We start from the raw sequence: 23,000 nt of genomic DNA on the forward strand, positions 1-23,000 counted from the left end.
TTCAATATTTTATTTAAAAGGGGCACTAGCTGTCAAATTCATTGTAACCGATTTGACTCAAATTCTCATATTTGGTTTATAACAATGTAAAACATTTATCCAAACCATCAAAAGTCTAAAATAAACAGTTTACAGAGCATGGGGTAGATAATATATAGGTTCGTTTCGTGTGTATTTTAGTCCAGACGCCATCTAATTAACTATCGATTTGACCTCAGATGACCATATAAGCGATGTAAACAAAAATAAAGATACGAATAGATTAAAACAACACGTGCAATTGCATTTTTATAGGTCTGTTTGATTTTATTTTATAGATTAAAAATAGATGTTTCTAATTGTTTTTAACCATATAAGAATGATTTTATGTGCATCGAATTAGTAATCAATTGATTTACCGTAGTTTCACTTTCATTGTTGACATTCTTTTTATTTAAATAACCAGTACACGTACAATGCATGCGTTGTCAATCTCTAGCTAGAGGTTAACTTGAAGTTCACATGAATACCGGTTAGAATGATGATGACGTTTTCACTTGCAAGCGAATCAGTCAAAAATTATGTTTAATCGCTTATGTCAACATAATTAAAGGAAATTGATTGCTAAAAGCAAATTATTATTTCATTATTCCAATCTGATTAATGATTGATCTAAAAAAAATCATACTTTATTTTTTTTATATATATCGTAGCTAGTGCCCCTTTAAGTTTCATCTCTCAATTATAATACAATACAATACGATACAATATTTTTATTTTCCAAATTAAAGGGCCCATTAAGAGCATAACATTAATTACTACATGACATAAACATTACAAAGTGATTAAAGAAACATAAAATAATAATTCAAATGCATGAGGAAAGAATCAGTGGCAAAGGGGGAGATAATTTTGATATCTTTTAGAGTATATAATAATATATAATACAACATTACATTCAATGTAAAATATATAGATATAAAAAGTTAGCCATTCTGTACAGAATAATAAGAGACTATAACATTAAAAACATTATTTGAAGAATTAATCTATTATAAAAACATATTGAAAAGCACATTTATATTTACAGACTCAGTATAAACAGGAACATATATATTAACTTAGATATACTGTTCCCAGGTATAAAAAATTTTATCGTCTATTTAAAATAAGATTGCATTATTTGGCACAGCTACGAATTATATTATTATCTGTAAAAAAACCACTTATTTCTGTTTATCATCAAGAGACATAAAATCACTATTAAAATGCGTTGCTTCATCAACTATTTTTTTTCTAACATCGTCATATAAAGGACACGATAAAACAACATGGGCTTCATCTTCTAAAATATTCATACACTTATTACAGAAACGATCTTTTAACGGTTTAAGCGATCGATTGTTAAGTCAAACATTCAGTTCATTTTCAGAAAGGAAAATAAATTACACAAACATCAAATAAGACTTAAAGTCACGAGCCATGAAGGACGAATAACGTGGAAAATAGATGGCTTTGTATGGAAAGTGCAAACATAAAGATCATATTTATTTACTTTAAATTGAAATTAGAGGATACCATGAACCTGCATCAACTACCTGCCGTGGCTTTTTTTTAAAAAGAAATAAATTAATATGAAATTAGAAATTTTGTGATAGTTATTGAAAAAAATGTGTAAAATTTGTGCTTCACAGAGTAGTCCGATAAAGGACATAATGACCTTTACCTCATTTTAATGCTTCAGTGGTTCAAGTAAAGTTATTGTAATTTGGTATTTTTTCTAACAAAATTGAGAATGGAAATGGGGCATGTGTTAAAGAGACAACAACCCAACCAAAGAGCAGAAAACAGGTTACAAATTGGTCTTCAACACAGTGAGAAAATCAAGCACCCGAAATACTAAGTTTATATGCAATGCTGAGGGCAACTGTTGGTGTATTGAAATATTATAAGATGTTCTTGTCATTCTGGCAGGTTTTATTGACCTTGACCTCATTTTACGGATTATTGTTGAGTGTTAATTTGTGTGTTGTTAGGTCTGTCTTTCTTAAACTATAAGCAATAGGTCAACTTTATTTGGTGTATGGAATTATGTATTAGTTGACCTTGACATCTTCTTCATGGTACATTGGTCAATGAACAATTTCATGGTTAAGTTAGTTTCTTGGATACTATAAGCAATAGGTCAACTTCATTTAATGCAGATTGATAGTAAGGTGCACATGTCTATCTGGCAAGGTACATCTGACCTTGACCTATATTTTTTGTATGGAATGCTTGAATTTCTGATTTGGTTAATCTGACCTTGGAACTCTTTCTTGGATCATGTCACGTTTAAGTGATACTTAAGTAGTAAAGCTTTATATTAAAGACTATCAACATAAATTCAATGATCAGTAAAGCACATGTCAGTGTGTGCACTCTTCTTTATTTGAATAACAGGTTAATTTATACATGTCACAAAACTTTGTAATTCAGTCTAAATAAAAACAATTCACATTAGATTGTAACATGAGTACACACCTCATATCATGAATAAATAGCATGACATTGGATTGATATGATCTGAAGAATGTTCACATCACTGCTGCAAATATTTGACAGAACTCAAAGGTAGAGACTGGAAAATATAAATATCAAGCCATACTCATAAGGAATTTAATTGCATTTAATGCTATCTTCCCCCCAAAAAAACATTTAGTGGTAAACCTACAATATTTTAGAGCATACCAGAACCCTTACCTAAAATTTTGTAAGGTCTTTGAAGTTTAAATCATCAAAGATCCTTTAACAGTCTTATAGTTGTCCAGTGTTGGCCATCATTTTCAATCTAAACCTTAACAAGAATGTGTCCATAGTACACGGATGCCCCACTCGCGCTATCATTTTCCATGTTCAGTGGACCGTGAAATTGGGGTCAAAACTTTAATTTGGAATTGAAATTAGAAAGATCATATCATAGGTAACATAATTGTGTACTTAGTTTTAAGTTGATGTGACGTTAACTTCATCAAAAACTACCTTGACCAAAAACTTTAACCTGAACTTTGCACTATGATTTTCTATGTTCAGTGGCCCGTAAAATTGGGGTCTAAACTTTAATTTGGCATTAAAATAAGAAAAATCATATCATGGGGAACATGTGTATTAAGTTTCAAGTTGATTGGACTTGGCTTCAACTTCATCAAAAACTACCTTGAGCAAAAACTTAACCTGAAGCAGGACGAACTGACGAACGGAAGAACGAGCAAATAGATAGACGGAGCCACAGACCACAAAACATAATGCCCCTCTACTATCCTAGGTGGGGCAGAAAAATAATATATTACAAGCAAGTTGAGAATCAAAAGTTTATATAATATAAACCATATAATTTCAGGTTTTAGCATCATTAAATTCTTTAAGTGCTTTCTCAAATACTTGTAAGTCTACTCTATGTTTCATTAAAAACTTTCCATTAAAATGAAACACAGGAATGTCATATCTGTATTTATTAAACCAATCTTTGTTTTCCTTTTTCTTAATGTCCACCTGTTCTAGCTGAAACTAAAGGATTATAAGATTATTAAGAAAATCTACATATAAAGAGTAAATATATGAACTAAATTTAAACAAATAATTATTTTACAGTAAACAAATGATTTGTTCAATTCAGACATCCCATAATGCAGCTTTAATATTGCTAATAAAAACTATAGAGCTATATTCTCAATTGTAATTTTTTTCTTTGTAGGTCTCTTTTATGTAAAGCATTATACTATGCATTTCTAAAAAAAATGTTTTTTCATGGATTCATTAATCATACAAAAAACTATATACATTTTGTATCATTCTAAATATTTATTTACATTCTACAAAGAAACCAAAGTATATCTCCTAAGGTAAGAGAACTAATTATTCTGTACAAGTCTGTATTTGGAACAAACATATCTTTATTGAAGTACATGTAGCATGTTCACCCTGTGCTTGTATGGTCTATTGATCAAACATTATCTTTATTGAGGTAGAATGCTCACCCTGTGCTTGTATGGTCTATTGAACAAACTTATCTTTATTGAAGTAGTATGCTCACCCTGTGCTTGTATGGTCTATTGAACAAACATATCTTTATTGAAGTAGAATGCTCACCCTGTGCTTGTATGGTCTATTGAACAAACTTATCTTTATTGAAGTAGTATGCTCACCCTGTGCTTGTATGGTCTATTGAACAAACATTATCTTTATTGAGGTAGCATGCTCACCCTGTGCTTGTATGGTCTATTGAACAAACATATCTTTATTGAAGTAGCATGCTCCCCCTGTGCTTGTATGGTCTATTGAACAAACATATCTTTATTGAAGTAGCATGCTCCCCCTGTGCTTGTATGGTCTATTGAACAAACATATCTTTATTGAAGTAGTATGCTCACCCTGTGCTTGTATTTGGTTTATTGAACAAACATTATCTTTATTGAAGTAGCATGCTCACCCTGTGCTTGTATGGTCTATTGAACTAACTTATCTTTATTGAAGTAGAATGCTCACCATGTGCTTGTATGGTCTATTGAACTAACTTATCTTTATTGAAGTAGAATGCTCACCCTGTGCTTGTATGGTCTATTGAACTAACTTATCTTTATTGAAGTAGCATGCTCACCCTGTGCTTGTATGGTCTATTGAACTAACTTATCTTTATTGAAGTAGCATGCTCACCCTATGCTTGTATGGTCTATTGAACTAACATATCTTTATTGAAGTAGCATGCTCACCCTATGCTTGTATGGTCTATTGAACAAACACATCTTTATTGAAGTAGCATGCTCACCCTGTGATTGTATGGTCTATTGAACAAACATTACTTTATTGAAGTAGTATGCTCACCCTGTGCTTGTATGGTCTATTGAACTAACTTATATTTATTGAAGTAGCATGCTCACCCTGTGCTTGTATTTGGTTTATTGGACAAACTTATCTTTATTGAAGTAGTATGCTCACCCTGTGCTTGTATGGTCTATTGAACTAACTTATCTTTATTGAAGTAGTATGCTCACCATGTGATTGTATGGTCTATTGAACTAACTTATCTTTATTGAAGTAGCATGCTCACCATGTGCTTGTATGGTCTATTGAACTAACTTATCTTTATTGAAGTAGAATGCTCACCCTGTGCTTGTATGGTCTATTGAACTAACTTATCTTTATTGAAGTAGCATGCTCACCCTGTGCTTGTATGGTCTATTGAACTAACTTATCTTTTTTGAAGTAGAATGCTCACCATGTGCTTGTATGGTCTATTGAACTAACTTATCTTTATTGAAGTAGAATGCTCACCCTGTGCTTGTATGGTCTATTGAACTAACTTATCTTTATTGAAGTAGCATGCTCACCCTGTGCTTGTATGGTCTATTGAACTAACTTATCTTTATTGAAGTAGCATGCTCACCCTATGCTTGTATGGTCTATTGAACTAACATATCTTTATTGAAGTAGCATGCTTACCCTGTGATTGTATGGTCTATTGGACAAACATATCTTTATTGAAGTAGTATGCTCACCCTATGCTTGTATGGTCTATTGAACTAACTTATCTTTATTGAAGTAGTATGCTCACCCTGTGATTGTATGGTCTATTGAACTAACTTATCTTTATTGAAGTAGCATGCTCCCCCTGTGCTTGTATGGTCTATTGAACAAACATTATCTTTATTGAATTAGCATGCTTACCCTGTGATTGTATGGTCTATTGAACAAACATTACTTTATTGAAGTAGTATGCTCACCCTGTGCTTGTATGGTCTATTGAACTAACTTATATTTATTGAAGTAGCATGCTCACCCTGTGCTTGTATTTGGTTTATTGGACAAACTTATCTTTATTGAAGTAGTATGCTCATCCTGTGCTTGTATGGTCTATTGAACAAACATATCTTTATTGAAGTAGAATGCTCACCCTGTGATTGTATGGTCTATTGAACTTACATATTTTAATTGAAGTAGCATGCTCACCCTGTGCTTGTATGGTCTATTGAACAAACATTACTTTATTGAAGTAGTATGCTCACCCTGTGATTGTATGGTCTATTGAACTAACTTATCTTTATTGAAGTAGCATGCTCACCCTATGCTTGTATGGTCTATTGAACTAACTTATCTTTATTGAAGTAGTATGCTCACCCTGTGATTGTATGGTCTATTGAACTAACTTATCTTTATTGAAGTAGCATGCTCCCCCTGTGCTTGTATGGTCTATTGAACAAACATTATCTTTATTGAATTAGCATGCTTACCCTGTGATTGTATGGTCTATTGAACAAACATTACTTTATTGAAGTAGTATGCTCACCCTGTGCTTGTATGGTCTATTGAACTAACTTATATTTATTGAAGTAGCATGCTCACCCTGTGCTTGTATTTGGTTTATTGGACAAACTTATCTTTATTGAAGTAGTATGCTCACCCTGTGCTTGTATGATCTATTGAACAAACATATCTTTATTGAAGTAGAATGCTCACCATGTGCTTGTATGGTCTATTGAACAAACTTATCTTTATTGAAGTAGCATGCTCACCATGTCTTTGTATGGTCTATTGAACAAACATATCTTTATTGAAGTAGCATGCTCACCCTGTGCTTGTATGGTCCATTGAACAAACATATCTTTATTGAAGTAGCATGCTCACCCTGTGCTTGTATTTGGTTTATTGGACAAACTTATCTTTATTGAAGTAGCATGCTCACCCTGTCTTTGTATGGTCTATTAAGCAAACATATTTTAATTGAAGTAGCATGCTCACCCTGTCTTTGTATGGTCTATTGAACAAACATATCTTTATTGAAGTAGCATGCTCACCCTGTGCTTGTATGGTCTATTGAACAAACATTACTTTATTGAAGTAGCATGCTCACCCTGTGCTTGTATGGTCTATTGAACAAACATTACTTTATTGAAGTAGCATGCTCATCCTGTGCTTGTATGGTCTATTGAACAAACTTATCTTTATTGAAGTAGCATGCTCACCCTGTGCTTGTATGGTCTATTGAACAAACATATCTTTATTGAAGTACAAGTAGCATGCTCACCCCGTGCTTGTATGGTCTATTGAACAAACACATCTTTGTTGAATTAGCATGCTCACCCTGTGCTTGTATGGTCTATTGAACAAACTTATCTGTATTGAAGTAGCATGCTCACCCTGTGCTTGTATGGTCTATTGAACAAACAGATCTTTATTGAAGTAGCATGCTCACCCTGTGCTTGTATGGTCTATTGAACAAACTTATCTTTATTGAAGTAGCATGCTCACCCTGTGCTTGTATGGTATATTGAACAAACACATCTTTATTGAAATAGCATGCTCACCCTGTGCTTGTATGGTCTATTGAACAAACATTACTTTATTGAAGTAGCATGCTCATCCTGTGCTTGTATGGTCTATTGAACAAACTTATCTTTATTGAAGTAGCATGCTCACCCTGTGCTTGTATGGTCTATTGAACAAACATATCTTTATTGAAGTACAAGTAGCATGCTCACCCCGTGCTTGTATGGTCTATTGAACAAACACATCTTTGTTGAATTAGCATGCTCACCCTGTGCTTGTATGGTCTATTGAACAAACTTATCTTTATTGAAGTAGCATGCTCACCCTGTGCTTGTATGGTCTATTGAACAAACAGATCTTTATTGAAGTAGCATGCTCACCCTGTGCTTGTATGGTCTATTGAACAAACTTATCTTTATTGAAGTAGCATGCTCACCCTGTGCTTGTATGGTCTATTGAACAAACAGATCTTTATTGAAGTAGCATGCTCACCCTGTGCTTGTATGGTCTATTGAACAAACAGATCTTTATTGAAGTAGCATGCTCACCCTGTGCTTGTATGGTCTATTGAACAAACTTATCTTTATTGAAGTAGCATGCTCACCCTGTGCTTGTATGGTCTATTGAACAAACAGATCTTTATTGAAGTAGCATGCTCACCCTGTGCTTGTATGGTCTATTGAACAAACAGATCTTTATTGAAGTAGCATGCTCACCCTGTGCTTGTATGGTCTATTGAACAAACACATCTTTATTGAAGTAGCATGCTCACCCTGTGCTTGTATGGTCTATTGAACAAACTTATCTTTATTGAAGTAGCATGCTCACCCTGTGCTTGTATGGTCTAAGAACCTCCAATGCGTCATCACAGAGGGAACAATTTTCTTTGGTATATAATGTCAGAATTGGTAGTAATTGTTCTGTGGACATCTTCCTTATGTTCATTATTGGTGAACTTAAAAGTAGACTCCATGATTTGATGGATTTCTGGAACAGGAACATGACTACCTACAAATAATATATGCTTCATTTTTATATCATGTTCTACCACAGTGACTAAGAATTAATCTTGGTAGATTTATCAGCATATTTTTAGAACATAAATTTTCCAAGTAAAACCAACTTTAGCCTTCTCAAAGTATCAACTATATATACAAAGGGTAGCAATCCCGTCACATCAGCATTTTAAATTTTACTAAATTTTGAATACTTGTAGGATCATGTAGAATTCTTTGAACTGCATATATATAGTATATATACATTGTAAATTGACTTTCAAAAATAAGTTATAAATGATACATCAGTAATAGATAAACATTTTACACCAAAATCTCTATTTTTTCAATACATGGTTAAAGTGTATCTAGACTAGTAGCAGAAACAAACAACTGATCAAGACCAAAATGTCTTTAATTTTCAGTTGTTCATATAACTTCTCTGTCTATTTCCAGAAATACGAGATGGAGGCAGGACAAATCGCCCCACTTTTTCACCAACCCACCCCACTTTGAAAAAAATTTGCCCTAAACTGGTTTACCAACTCGCCCCACATTTGTAAAAAGGATTAAATCCCGTTAATTTATTTTTTCGTCTGTCAACTTGCCCCATTATTATTGAAAAAGGTAGAATCTACTTCAATGTATAATTTTTAGGTCTACCAACTAGCTCCAATTAAATAAATACAAATCTACACAGAATATAACTGAATTTTACTAAAATTTATTTAACCATTCAGGTGCGGATCCATGATTTCAGATTAAGGGGGAGCAATTTTTATATTCGTCGAGCGCAGCGAGGCGCAATTTTTTTTGAGGTTAATTTTTTTGAAATATTCTTCTAAAGGGGTGCAATGTAGGTATTTCGAACTATTGTGAGGTACAGTCAGCAAAAAATTAAAGTTTCAAGTAGAAACCTTCTTATTCCAAAATATGTCTCTGGTTATTTGTATAACATTTGAAAGGAAACCTGTTCATACAATTGAAGGATTTCAATTATACTCAGTAACAGCAATTTTTTTCTATAGCACTTCACTAAGGTTTTCATAGGTATTGAATTGTGGCAGGGACATAGATATATAAAGGGATTTCATTTTTTTTTCATAAGTGGGACAAGTTGGCACTAGTAAATTCACCATGGTTTATCTCTTTCTCACGAGTGGGGTGAGTTGGCAGACCTTATTTCAACGGAATTTACACCATTTCCATACGTGGGGCATGTAATTAAACCTTTTTACAATGGGATTTTACACTTTCCATAGTTGGGGCGAGTTAGTAAACAAGAGTAGTGCGATTTTTAGAAAGTGGGGCGAGTTTGTGAAAAAGTGTGGCGATTTATCATGGATTCCACGAGACGCATGAGAGAAAATATGTTAACAAAACGTTGCCTTGCAAAACACTGTGCATACATTAACAACCACTTGTTGGAACTGTTGACCTTGTGTTCGAAGTCTCTCATTCAGTTTGTTTGTAAACAAACCCACGTGGTAATATACCGGAAATTACTATACAGTCATGCGCATTCATTGTAAAATTCCTGTTTCCGGCATGTAAAGTTGCAGACTACAAAATTGTAAACAATATTTTGGAAGGCATCTATCAAAATAATGTTCGGGATTCGTTTGAAGTTAACCTAAATGCTGCATTTACAATTAAAGTGATAGGTTGGTATTTTAATAAAACGTGCAAAACCTGTAGAAAACTCTGTGCAAAACCAAAAACCCAACACAAGTGACAAGATACGATCCATTTTGACAACTAAAAAAGATCCTCATATAAAACAGGATCACCAATGGGGACAACTCTTCATGCATTTGAGAAATAATTTTTTAGTGTTAAAAAACGAAACTTCTTAACTAATCTTTTAATTTTAATGGCAAATGCTGTTGTAGACCTGGACATAAACAGAGGGAGCCTAAATAGTTGAAACTTGAGTTATAAAAAAACATAATGAAGATCTTCTTTGGCTCAATAGACCACTGTCGAGTTCATCCTTCTCCGGCAAAAACTTGTCAATTATGCATGCCTTTATGACGTCATTTACCAGATAGAGGGGATTGCCCGTATCCCTGCACTATTTACCTTCATCAAGCGTCTTAGTGATCGTCATTGACATTGTGCAGGATAAACTAGAAATAATGGTTGTTCTGTAGGTACTTAATGACAATTCCCTAATGACAGCAGTGCTTATTGTCAATTTACTAAAACCAGATTCATCGAACTCGAAAGTTGGCACTGCCTTTAGATTCTGAGATTGAGGGTTTGAATCCCATTGGTACTGTCCATTTATCAATGCTTTGAAATGGCACAGACAGAAGGCTTGCCTGTATCCCTGCTCTATTAAAAGTTTTCAGCTCTTTCTGGGTGTCAAACTGTTAAGTCCGTTCCTGCCAAATACACTTTCACACCCTACACATATGCATCTTGCATATTTGCACTCTACACCTTCGCTTCCAATTTTAATTTAAAGTCCAGTTGATTAATTGCAAAATCATTATTGTTGTTTTAATTGCTTTGATGTAAATACTGAATGTATTTATAGCTTGGTATGAGAAAAACATTGAATATTTTAACTGAAAAACACAAAAGATAATTGTTTTTAACAGCTTTGTCCATGTTGTCCCTTTGATCTGAAACAATGAAACAATAAAATATAGCAATACACTCTTTATAACCAAAACATGATAAAATTATCAACACAAAAAAAAACAAAGTCAGAATCTCACTTCATTTTGAAACAAGTCAATGAAACAAAGTTATAGCAATACACTAACCAAAACATAATTAACAATGATTAAGATTTATTCAACACAAAATAAAACGTTGACAGAATCTCACTTTATTTTGAAAGGATTATTTTTTTTTATCTATACCCTATCCAAAACATTCAACACAACAACAAAAAAATGCTGTCTCACTTTATTTGAGAAAATGACAAAAATTATACTTAAAAGAATACACTTGCCAAAACTTGATAATGATTACAGAGTTATTATAAGCACAAAACCAATTAAAATTTGGTGCGAATATGTAGGGTGCGAACAGACTTTGTGTGCGAAAGTGAAAAGGGGCGAACATGAGTGGGTGTGAACGTGAATTGGCGTGAACCAACCCGTATTTCTCTTCCTGTTTCATAACCATGGTTCTGTAGGGTAGTAAACAATATTATAGAATTAATTTATGATCCGTAAGTAAGTAAACTTGATTCCCGTATGACTGAGGGAGGGTGACATTATTATTATTTTTAACGCATGTTTAATTGGCCAAATATCAAATGAATATTTTGTGCAGTAATTAATCAAACTTTTTCACCTGTTTGCTCAACATGTGTTGGAAATGATGATGCATACTTTTTGTCACATGGCGAAGGAAATCACATGACAGAGTTTTAAAACCATATTCCTGAGCTGTCATATAAGTAACAACCTTTTAAAAACCCATTCTAGAAATATATTTTTTTAAATTAAAACCATTTAAAGTAAAAAGGCTGTGTAAATCCATGGAAAGACAAATGAAAGAACTAGCGGAATTCAAACCCTCCATCTCATGATCTTAAGGCATAACTCTAACAAATTGAGCCAAAGAAGATCTTCACTAACTCAACTAGCTAGGCAACCTTCATATCTCCAGGTCTTCACCACTGTCTATTTACAAGAATCACTTTTCAATTGTGGTGTCAGACATTATAACTTTACAAGAACCTTTATGATGACAATTAACATGAGTAATGGGGGACAATACTTAATAATGAAGGTGTATTAATCTATCATGTTCATCCCCATCTGCCCTCTGGAACTTGTCCTGTATTGTCTTTGATTTAGAATTTTATGATATCTGGACTTAGCTTTTTCCATAATCTGTAATTATAATAGCACAGATAAGGCTTTCTATTATTTAGTTAGATCAAAGAAAACTTATTTCAAGGTTTAGAAAATCATTGATTGTACATGTGTTTTGTTTACAATGATTTTGTGTCAAAAATTTAAACCATAAACCTCAAAGTGTAATATGTGCATGATGTGCAAGAATTACTGCACACAATGTGACATTGTTCTAAAAAAAATTATTAGAGTAAATTAAAGAAATTAGCTCTAATTTATAAAGAACAATATATTAATAACATACTGAAGTGAAGATACAAAATATACTGGATGTTATTTGGCTCCATAATCGTGATAATGAAGGCTAAATTATAAACATTTTGTTTCACTAAATTAAAAAAAAAAATCAAAAAAAAATCAAAGCATATTTCTTGTTGAAAGAGAAAACTAAAATAAGAAAGCATACACCTGATGTTGATGTTGTTGTTCATGTGAGAGATTTTAATGATATTGTAAATTTCTTTTTCATTGTAGACATCCAGTATGAATTCACAAGTTCATACAAAGTTCACTGACCATTTCAATGTGAGTTGGATGAATGAAGACTGCGAGAGTATTTCATCTAATTATGGATTGGAGGGTTTATATGAAAGGCTTCAGTCCAACAAAGAAATCTCTATACTTCCCATGCAACCAGTCAGTCTAAAAGGTCCATCACTACCAGACTTTGAACATGATATGGTTTCACCTGATGAGCAGGAACATTTAATTAATGCTTTCCTTGGTTGTCAGCGAAATCTTGCCAGAGTAGTATGCAATTCATCTAGATTTTTTCAGCATTTACAAAAAAGGCTGATTGTGCTTCAACGTATTTATCATGCTGTGTATTGCAAACAACATCACAGGCAATATAACCAAGGGGTAGACAATCAGACTATAAATGACAAAAAGTCAGTCTGTCAGGGTCATGAAGGTACCAATCTGAACGTCCATTTTCCACAAGGCAGTGATGCATTGATGGAATTGGGTATAAAAACTGGCTTGACTTTATTGTTTTCCTTGTTAAAACAGAACTGGGTTTTAGCTGGACAAATAGGACAATTATCATTTTCTAATGAAATTCTCCAAACAGCAGTGTCAATAGTATCTAGCTTTCCACCATTGTCCCTTGCAAATGAAGCTAAGTTGACTCCTTTAGGAATTGAATCTCTGAACCAAGTCAATAGTTTCCTCCATGGAGTTGCAAGTTCCCAAGCTGGTGCAGATCCTGTAGGCCAAAAGTTAGCTGCAGAACTTATGATATCATTGGCTGCACAAAGAGGTTCCCTATGCTATGCTTTAGAATGGATTAACATGGCTATGCATTCTGCAGTTACCATAGGAACAGAATCTGGATCATCAAGAGGTCGCATCAGTTGGACATATTTCACAGATACAGTTAAACAAATGATAAGATCTGTGGTAAGTTGTGTAGAAGATTGTATTCATGATACATTTGTAGATTAACAGACATGACAGAAGAATTGTTTATTTAAAGAGAGCACTGCAGGGAAACATGTAAATATTATTAAGTACAATATTTGAAAAATGCTTGTGATTATATGAGAATACTGTACATAGGTTCATTTAAAAAAATGTATTCGTGGGTACTTATTTTTGTGGATTGATGCAAATTTTCTTTTTCGTGGATATTTGATTTTGTAGTTTTGCCAAAGTATGCATACATTTCTATATACCAGTGAATACCATTTGAAATTCGTCGGAAATTTAAATTTATGGTTTCCAGGTAACAACGAAATACATGAAAATTGGTCTGTAATGAATGATAATGAATTCAAGGTAATACATGTACCTGTACAATGTATGTCATGTACAAAATGTATGTGTCAATTAAAAAAGGATTCATAAAATAATCCGCAATAAGAAGTAAACAAGCAACACACAACAGTTTATTAAAACTTTTTAAAAGTCTGCAATGCAATTCACTTTGGAAAATGAATATTGAAATATATGTAGTTATAATATTTTTTTTTCACATTTTAGGGAGGTGCAGAGATGACAGGAGGCGCATTCACTAGAAATCCACCACTAGATGGCGATAATCTGGTGTCTTTGTACTTTGCTGCTGTAGTACTTCTTGAAGAGGTAAAAGAAAATCAGTCACAAGAAAAATATTTAAGCAAGTTCTGAGATGAGTTTTCATTGTACTTAAATTTTTAAATACTGAGTAATGTCATGAATCAGAATGTGTTTCTTAATAGAATTATTGTTATTTCAATTTATTCAAATACCCTGTACCAAATGAAAGAGTTGAGGTGTCTCTGTCATTTGGAGCATTGTAGTGATAAAAAAGTAGATAACTGTTAATTTGTTTTTGTATTACAATGGTTTACTTCTCATATTCAATATACATTAATTTATATTAGCTATACTTCATTTCATGTGTCACTAAAAACACCTCAGTCTTACAAAACAAAGTTGAATCTGACTGTTGCTCATCATGCTCATGTTTCTTTAATGGTACAATTTATTGATGCAATATGACCATATTTGACACCACAGTTTATATATATTTTAGCTGTACAACTTAGCGGCTGATTATGCCAGTAACTATTGTGTTGGGCCTGATGAGAACTCTAACTCGTCAGTCTCCAATAGTAATACAGGAGTAAGTGGTGGATGTGATGTTTATGTATGGGGCAGCAACACAAGTGATCAGTTGGCTGAGGGAAGCCTGGAAAAAATTCTTACACCTAAACAGGCTTCTTCTTTTGGAGAATGTCAGCAGGTAAAGGATAAAGATGTATTAAGGGAAAAAGATATATGATTATATGAAATAAAAAAGCATGAAATACTTTCATATACATGTACTGTTGAATCATTGTTATTCATCGAATACCAAATGTTGTCCTCAATCCATGAAATTGGAAGAATCCACAGTCATTGACAGTATACAATATATATGGCTTGACCAAGCTAAGGATAAGTTAAAATGCAAAGTCTTTAATATGCCATATTTTTTTCTTGCTAGCTTGCAGTCTTATTATAAAGTGTCTATTGTAGTTGGATTCAAAGGTTGCAAGATAAAACATACAGTTTAAAAAGAAAAGGTAACACCATAACAGTGTTCCCGCCTGCCCTAAATAGAAGGGCGCCCCGCCCTTGGTGCCCTTACCCCTGCCCTTCTGCCCTCCAAAGCCAAAGAATACCCCCCTCTGCCTTTTAAAAAGATATATTTTACAAATTTCATGCCTTCTGGCATTTCCGGTAAAATTGTTACCTGATTGTGTAACACTAATTAACTGACAATAGGATTAAGTTAAATACCTAATGCCTTTGGCAGTTTTATCACCTCTGCTAATGATTGTTCACTGCTAATTAGTGGATTTAAAATAATTGAACAAATACTAGATATTTAATACAGAATGAAAATGCCCACATGGTTAGCCATTTGTAATGTTTACGTATCATAGCATATGTACACATAAAAAAATATATTTTTAAATATAAAAGTTTAAAACAATTTAAAAGGCATACTAAGTTTTGACTAAATTGGTAGATTGGTAAAAACGTTTTGATTTATAACCACGAGTATGAAATTAAAAGAAGAACCAAAGAAATTTGTATTTGAACATAACAAGATTGCACCACTTCCTGTTTTATTTCTTGTATTATAATCCTCCTTACATAGGAGCACTTAACAAATGCTTTTATTTTTTAACCATAATGGAGTTTATATCTACTGTAATATCTGCAATGGATTATTGCATCATTATAATATAATCATCTCTTGTATCACCTGTTATATTTATTAAACGTTTCATTAAAGGAACCCAACTCTTATATGGAAGAAGAAAACTCCCTACTTAGGAGCACTTTGGTGTGCACTTCTTTATACTTTTTTGTAACAATTTAAATGATTACAAGTTAGGTAACTTTCAATAACACAAATACTATATGTCTAAAAAAGTAATTTTAATGTAGATAATTTAATTACATAACAAATTCAATTTTGTTTAGCTCCATCTTTCAGAACTACTTGTTTATTTTTATAGACTTGTATAATTAAGTTATATAAATTATAAAATAAAAAAAAAAGATTTTTTTAAGGACTTTTTTCATGATCAAAATGCACAGTTTGCATAAATTAACATAATTAAAATGATATGCTTTGTGTCATGGTATGATAATTTGATAATAAAAAAATCTTACTGGAACCAACACTTGGAACACATTAATTTCTGAATAAGGTTAAAATACAAGTAATGTTCTGCAGCTGAGCCTAGCAATATATACATGTATTTAAGGTTATTAATACACTGCCAAACAGTGCCCTTACAATTTGAGTTATAGCGCTAAAGTGCCCTTTCAGACAAGTAGCACCCTTCTGCCCTGATATTCAAGCTGGAACACTGCATAAAAAAGAGTGGAAACAAAATAAACTGTTCATAAAACATCGCACAGAAAGTTGTGTAATATGATCCCATTAAAATCTTGGGTTGAAGTCAATTTCAAAAGGTTTAGGATACTTTCTCCAGTATACTGACTTCCCTGAAAATATTGAAATATTGTAACAGCAAGTTAAGACAACTTATACAAATTATTTGTGATATATTGAAACAAAATATAGTGTTAGAAATAATGTCTTTTGTAAGGTTAACTTATAAGATGTGGAGCTCATTTAAATGATATAATATTATATTTTCCATTTCAGGTTGAAGCTGGACAGTTTTGTTCTTTTATAATTCATCCAGATGGCTCTGTCAGTGCCTGTGGGAAGGGCAGTTATGGAAGACTAGGACTCGGAGATTCCAATAACAGAGCTGTACCTAAGAAGTTAGCCTTTGACCCTAAACGATGTATCAAGAGAATCACGTCCTCTAAGGGATCTGACGGTCATACTCTATCCCTTACAACAGAAGGGGAGGTCTTCAGCTGGGGAGATGGTAATTTTAAAATTGAGAATTGAAATGGGGTATATATCAAAGAGACAACAACCTGACCAAAGAGCAGACAACAGCAGAAGGCCAACAATGGGTCTTCCATGCAGCGAGAAGATCCTGCACCTAGAGGTGGCCCTTTGATAAAATTGTCTTGTCATACAACATAATGGCTGGTATTTGAAAGAGAAATTTTTATTTGCAAAAGAGCAAGAACTTTATGAATAATACTAAAAAAAAATATTATCTTTTCAATAATATTTATTTGATATTATAGTGTTATATAACAGTAATTATGCAAAATGTCTCTATTTGTAGATATACTAACTGTAGAACTATACTTTAACATAACACTTGAATAGCTAGTAAGTTAAACATAATTTTTAATTAAATAACAACCAGGTTAAAGTTTTTGATTTCTTTTTTTTTCAAAATGAAATTATAACTCTTTTATTTACTTCTTTAAGGTGATTATGGAAAACTAGGTCATGGAACAAGTTCGACACAGAAAAGTCCAAAAGTGATTCAAGGCTTGCTGTCTGGAAAGGTTTGGAACTTTTTTAATATGTTCATAAGAAATGATTAATAATTTTGATAATATTTTGTTTTCCATCTCATATATTAGATTTGACATTTTTGACAAATTATAAGATTATGTATTAATATGTATTAAACAATGAATGCATTAACTTCTGAACTTACAATAATAAATGTTCCAACGTAGGTCATTCCAGACTACTGTCATTCACCTCTTACAAAATCAAATATTTTTGCGAATACATTTTTACAATTAATTTCTCTATTTTCAAGTTTAAATCATGTGTTTTAATACAGAAAGATATTTTTACACATTTGTGACGATTAAAATCATGTTATTCTTTTGTTTGCAAAAGTCACAAAGGTAAACTGCTCGCTTAAATAAGTTAGTTTACATAAACAAATTGATTTACTTTATATAATAATTTAAGGTTGTGAAGTGCATATCAGCTGGATACAGACACAGTGCTGCAGTTACTGAGGAGGGAGAACTATATACATGGGGAGAAGGGGACTATGGTAGATTAGGTTTGTACAGCTATATATACATGGGGAGAAGGGGACTATGGTAGATTAGGTATGTACAGCTATATATACATGGAGAGAAGGGGACTATGGTAGATTAGGTATGTACAGCTATTTATACATGGAGAGAAGGGGACTATGGTAGATTAGGTATGTACAGCTATATATACATGGAGAGAAGGGGACTATGGTAGATTAGGTATGTACAGCTATATATACATGGGGAGAAGGGGACTATGGTAGATGAGGTATGTACAGCTATATATACATGGGGAGAAGGGGACTATGGTAGATTAGGTATGTACAGCTATATATACATGGGGAGAAGGGGACTATGGTAGATTAGGTATGTACAGCTATATATACATGGGGAGAAGGGGACTATGGTAGATTAGTTATGTACAGCTATATATACATAGGGAGAAGGGGACTATGGTAGATGAGGTATGTACAGCTATATATACATGGGGAGAAGGGGACTATGGTAGATTAGGTATGTACAGCTATATATACATGGAGAGAAGGGGACTATGGTAGATGAGGTATGTACAGCTAAATATACATGGAGAGAAGGGGACTATGGTAGATTAGGTATGTACAGCTATATATACATGGGGAGAAGGGGACTATGGTAGATTAGGTATGTACAGCTATATATACATGGGGAGAAGGGGACTATGGTAGATTAGGTATGTACAGTTATTAACCTTATATATATATATAAATGAAATACTGTGGATTCATTATTATTCGCTAGATACCAATTTTTGTGGATTTTGTTGGAGCAGATAAAACACGAAATTAAATATTCAACGAATACCCAATTTTCTACAGGCTTGTATGCAGATTTTGCCAAAGCCACGAAAATTAAATATCCACAACATGTAAGTTTAATCAATCCACGAAAATTGGTACCCATGAAAATAAATGAATCAACAGTATCCAAAAGACAGATGCATCAAATACTGTAAATTTGTATCATTTAGAAAAAAATTGGTTGATACTGAAACAAAAGAAAATGTATTTTGTCTATTTTTAGGTCATGGTGATAGTAACAGTAAGAATTTCCCTACTAAAGTTCAGGATATAGGACCAGTTGGACAAGTTACATGTGGTAGTTCACACACTCTGGCTGTGTCTCAAGACGGTAAACATGTCTGGTCATTTGGAGGTGGGGATAATGGTAATTATTTATAGGCTACAGAGTGTTGTTAAATCATATTAAGAAAATATAGGTTTTACAAATAACAACAAAAAGGGCAAAAAATAACGAACCAATTTATCATTATTAATTTCAACAAATTTAAATGTTAAATGAAAGACACATTTTATATAAGGTTGAAAGAAGTATTTGTCATAACCACAAAATTAAATAGCCACGAAATGCAAGATTTCCATAATCCATGAAAATTGACACTCACTGAAAAACAAAAATCCACAGTATGTAAAACACAAAAAAGCATTATTCTTTTAAATTTTTTTGTGCATTAAAACTGAATTAAAACTAAAGCTAGTGTATGTTACTCAGGTGAACTATGAACTAGGTGAGTACATTTCATGGATGTAACTTTTAATCACCTAGTTAATTTCGATGAGAACATGTTGTGAGGGCAAACATATTCTATATAATATAAATGTGTAATTTCATGGTAAGTATATTTAACCAAATTCATATAAAATAATGATCATTTAAGAACTAATTCTAAAGTTAATATAAAGATTACCTTAATGGTATAAAATAATACTTTTTATGCCCCACCTACAATAGAAGAGGGGCATTATGTTTTCTGGTCTGTGCCTCCGTTTGTCCGTCTGTGCGTCCGTGCGTCCGTTCACTTCAGGTTAAAGTTTTTGGTCAAGGTAGTTTTTAAAGAAGTTGAAGTCCAATCAACTTGAAACTTAGTACACATGTTCCCCATGATATGATCTTTCTAATTTTAATGCCAAATTATAATTTTGACCCCAATTTTATGGTCCACTGAACATAGAAAATGATAGTGTGAAGTTCAGGTTTAAGTTTTTGGTCAAGGTAGTTTTTGATGAAGTTAAAGTCAAATCAACTTGAAACTTAGTACACATGTTTCCTATGATATGATCTTTCTAATTTTAATTCAAAATTAAAGTTTTGACCCCAATTTCACGGTCTACTGAACATAGAAAATGATAGTGCGAGTTGGCATCCGTGTACTATGGACACATTCTTGTTTTAACTTTAGATTTCAGCACAAACATAGATAATGTCACCAGACAAGTGGAAGCTTTTTAAAAAGGGAATGAAAGTTTGTGCATCTTTTTAATTATTTTATTTATACAATTTGTAAATTGAAATCAGCTAAACAGTAAACGTTTACATAATATACACGAAATAAACATAATTCAGTGATATATTTTTAGGTAAGCTAGGACATGGTGACACTAATAGACAATATAAACCAAAGATAATAGAAGCCTTCGTAGGACTGTACATTAGGAAGGTGGCTTGTACAAGTCAGTGTTCCATGGCACTTTCATCAACAGGACAGGTATGGGATATTGTTGTATAGAATAGAGTCAAAATGTTTATCAGGAAAAAGTCTAGTTGATTGATTGGTTTTTATTGTCACTTGCTGCACATTCATGAATGTCAGTTATTATTGGTGCCTAAACTTGAGTTCCCAGAGAGACCACTATCCTTCGGCAGGAAAATCCTTGTCTATTGAGATTGGATTCAAGTGGACTGGCCAAGAGCTGAGTTTAAACTGACAACCTCAGTGCTGACTGGCTAATGATACAGTAGTTGGACTACTTAGAATTTGGCTACAGAGGGCCCCTAAATCTTGTTGTCGAAATACAAAAGAGAAAAAAATATATACCCAAAAGAAAAAAAAAGATGAGAAAAAAAATATCTTTAAACTATCTTAAAAGATTAAAGATTGAGGACTTATCAGTGGCCTTGGTTTATTTCATAATTTTTTTTTCTTCATAAAATAAAATAAGGATATGAGGTATCTACAATGAAAAAGTAAGTCCATGAACAGCAAAAACACACAAAAAGCAAAGAAACAGTGCGGTCAAAATAGATACAGGATTGATATTTTTTTCTAGAATAAAATTATTTTCTTTATTTGTTATGTTTTCTAGTTATATACCTGGGGTTGTGGCCCCTGCTTAGGATGTGGTTCTGCAGAATTTACAGCTTTGAGGCCAAGAAATGTGGAAGATTTACAGACAAAAAGAATTATTGATATTGTTTGTGGAGACAGTCATTGCTTGGCCTTGTCTCATGGTAAGTTGTCTTGGACAGATCTAGACAGTCATTGTTTGGCCTTGTCTCATGGTAAGTTGTCTTGGACAGATCAAGACAGCCATTGCTTGGCCTTGTCTCATGGTAAGTTGTCTTGGACAGATCTAGACAGTCATTGCTTGGCCTTGTCTCATGGTAAGTTGTCTTGGACAGATCTAGACAGTCATTGCTTGGCCTTGTCTCATGGTAAGTTGTCTTGGACAGATCTAGACAGTCATTTCTTGGCCGTGTCTCATGGTAAGTAGTCTTAGACAGATCTAGACAGTCATTGCTTGACCTTGTTTCATGGTAAGTTGTCCTGGACAGATCTAGACAGTCATTGCTTGGCCTTGTCTCATGGTAAGTTGTCTTTGACAGATCTAGACAGTCATTGCTTGGCCTTGTCTCATGGTAAGTTGTCTTGGACAGATCTAGACAGTCATTGCTTGGCCTTGTCTCATGGTAAGTTGTCCTGGACAGATCTAGACAGTCATTGTTTGGCCTTGTCTCATGGTAAGTTGTCTTGGACAGATCTAGACAGTCATTGCTTGGCCTTGTCTCATGGTAAGTTGTCCTGGACAGATCTAGACAGTCATTGCTTGGCCTTGTCTCATTGTAAGTTGTCCTGGACAGATCTAGACAGTCATTGCTTGGCCTTGTCCCATGGTAAGTTGTCTTAGACAGATCTAGGATATTAACAAAAATGGGCACAATTGAATAAAACCGAAAATAAACTAATTAGGTTGATAAAAGAGAACACTACATAATGAAGTTCTCATTATAAAATGTTTGTGGATCTATCAGTGATAACTTTATTTTGACTACTAGAGATTATTTATGGTTGGTTTGTGTTTTTTGGTTGCTGTCTCATTGATATTAATCCCATATCTTCTCATTTCCATATCTCTGTATTTTCAATGTTTTATTTCAAAAAATTATAAAATTTGTTTGTATTCAACTTTTTTACAGATAATGAAGTGTATGCTTGGGGTAATAATGCCATGGGTCAGTGTGGTCAAGGTCATGCTCAGAGTCCACTGACCAGACCAAGGAAGGTGATAGGATTGGATGGTGTAAATATTCATCAGATATCAGCTGGAACATCTCACAGCGTAGCATGGACATCATTACCTATTGACAGGTATTGTTTAAAAAAATATTGATTTACTGTGGATTCACTTCTTTTTGTGGATATCAATTTATGTGGATTAAGGAAAACTTGCATGTTCGTGGATATATAAAATCTTTTCATGGTTATCCAACAAATAATCATGAATCCACAGTACTTTAGATTGTAAATACTACACTGGCTGGTAATTTTGTCTATCCTATAATTCTGTGCATTTAATGATAATTTAACAGAATACTGGACAAACATAATTACTGCAGTTCAGAGTATACACACCACAATAAACAAAATAGTTACAAAAAGGCAATGAAATTGTGAAAACATTTTTTTTTTTTTTTCGTTTTTGTTTTAGGAAATATATGGTTTTGAAAAATATGATAGAATTGTAAAAGAGGGACGAAAGATACCAAAGGGACAGTCAAACTCATAAATCTAATACAAACTGACAACGCTAAAAATGAAACAGACTAACAATAGTACACATGACACAACATAGAAAACCAAAGAATA

General features: G+C 33.0%; 2 protein-coding genes across 2 annotated transcripts in view; one reads left to right on the forward strand and one right to left on the reverse strand.

Annotated features, from left to right (window-relative positions):
• Window positions 1–3,315: 3,315 nt before the first annotated feature.
• On the reverse strand, window positions 3,316–9,767 carry LOC134714486 (glutaredoxin-like protein C5orf63 homolog). Its single transcript, XM_063575772.1, has 3 exons — window positions 9,686–9,767; window positions 8,110–8,289; window positions 3,316–3,525 (listed from the first exon to the last, which is right to left on the reverse strand). The coding sequence occupies exons 2-3, from the start codon at window positions 8,281–8,283 to the stop codon at window positions 3,355–3,357; spliced, it is 345 nt and encodes a 114-aa protein (XP_063431842.1). The 5' UTR covers window positions 8,284–8,289; window positions 9,686–9,767; the 3' UTR covers window positions 3,316–3,354.
• A 45-nt stretch (window positions 9,768–9,812) lies between these two features.
• The window catches only part of LOC134714488 (probable E3 ubiquitin-protein ligase HERC1), an 81,983-nt gene continuing 68,795 nt past the window's right edge, over window positions 9,813–23,000 (forward strand). Inside the window, exons 1-11 of the mRNA XM_063575774.1 lie at window positions 9,813–9,940; window positions 12,632–13,558; window positions 14,141–14,242; window positions 14,676–14,885; window positions 16,812–17,043; window positions 17,505–17,584; window positions 18,006–18,102; window positions 19,139–19,282; window positions 20,494–20,621; window positions 21,220–21,364; window positions 22,331–22,502. Of these exons, the coding sequence (XP_063431844.1) occupies window positions 12,641–13,558; window positions 14,141–14,242; window positions 14,676–14,885; window positions 16,812–17,043; window positions 17,505–17,584; window positions 18,006–18,102; window positions 19,139–19,282; window positions 20,494–20,621; window positions 21,220–21,364; window positions 22,331–22,502 (2,228 nt within the window). The 5' untranslated portion in view covers window positions 9,813–9,940; window positions 12,632–12,640. The remainder of the gene's footprint in view (window positions 9,941–12,631; window positions 13,559–14,140; window positions 14,243–14,675; window positions 14,886–16,811; window positions 17,044–17,504; window positions 17,585–18,005; window positions 18,103–19,138; window positions 19,283–20,493; window positions 20,622–21,219; window positions 21,365–22,330; window positions 22,503–23,000) is intronic.

This window comes from Mytilus trossulus, chromosome 4 (genome assembly GCF_036588685.1).
Source record: "Mytilus trossulus isolate FHL-02 chromosome 4, PNRI_Mtr1.1.1.hap1, whole genome shotgun sequence".
In the NCBI taxonomy this organism is placed as follows: Eukaryota; Metazoa; Mollusca; class Bivalvia; order Mytilida; family Mytilidae; genus Mytilus; species Mytilus trossulus.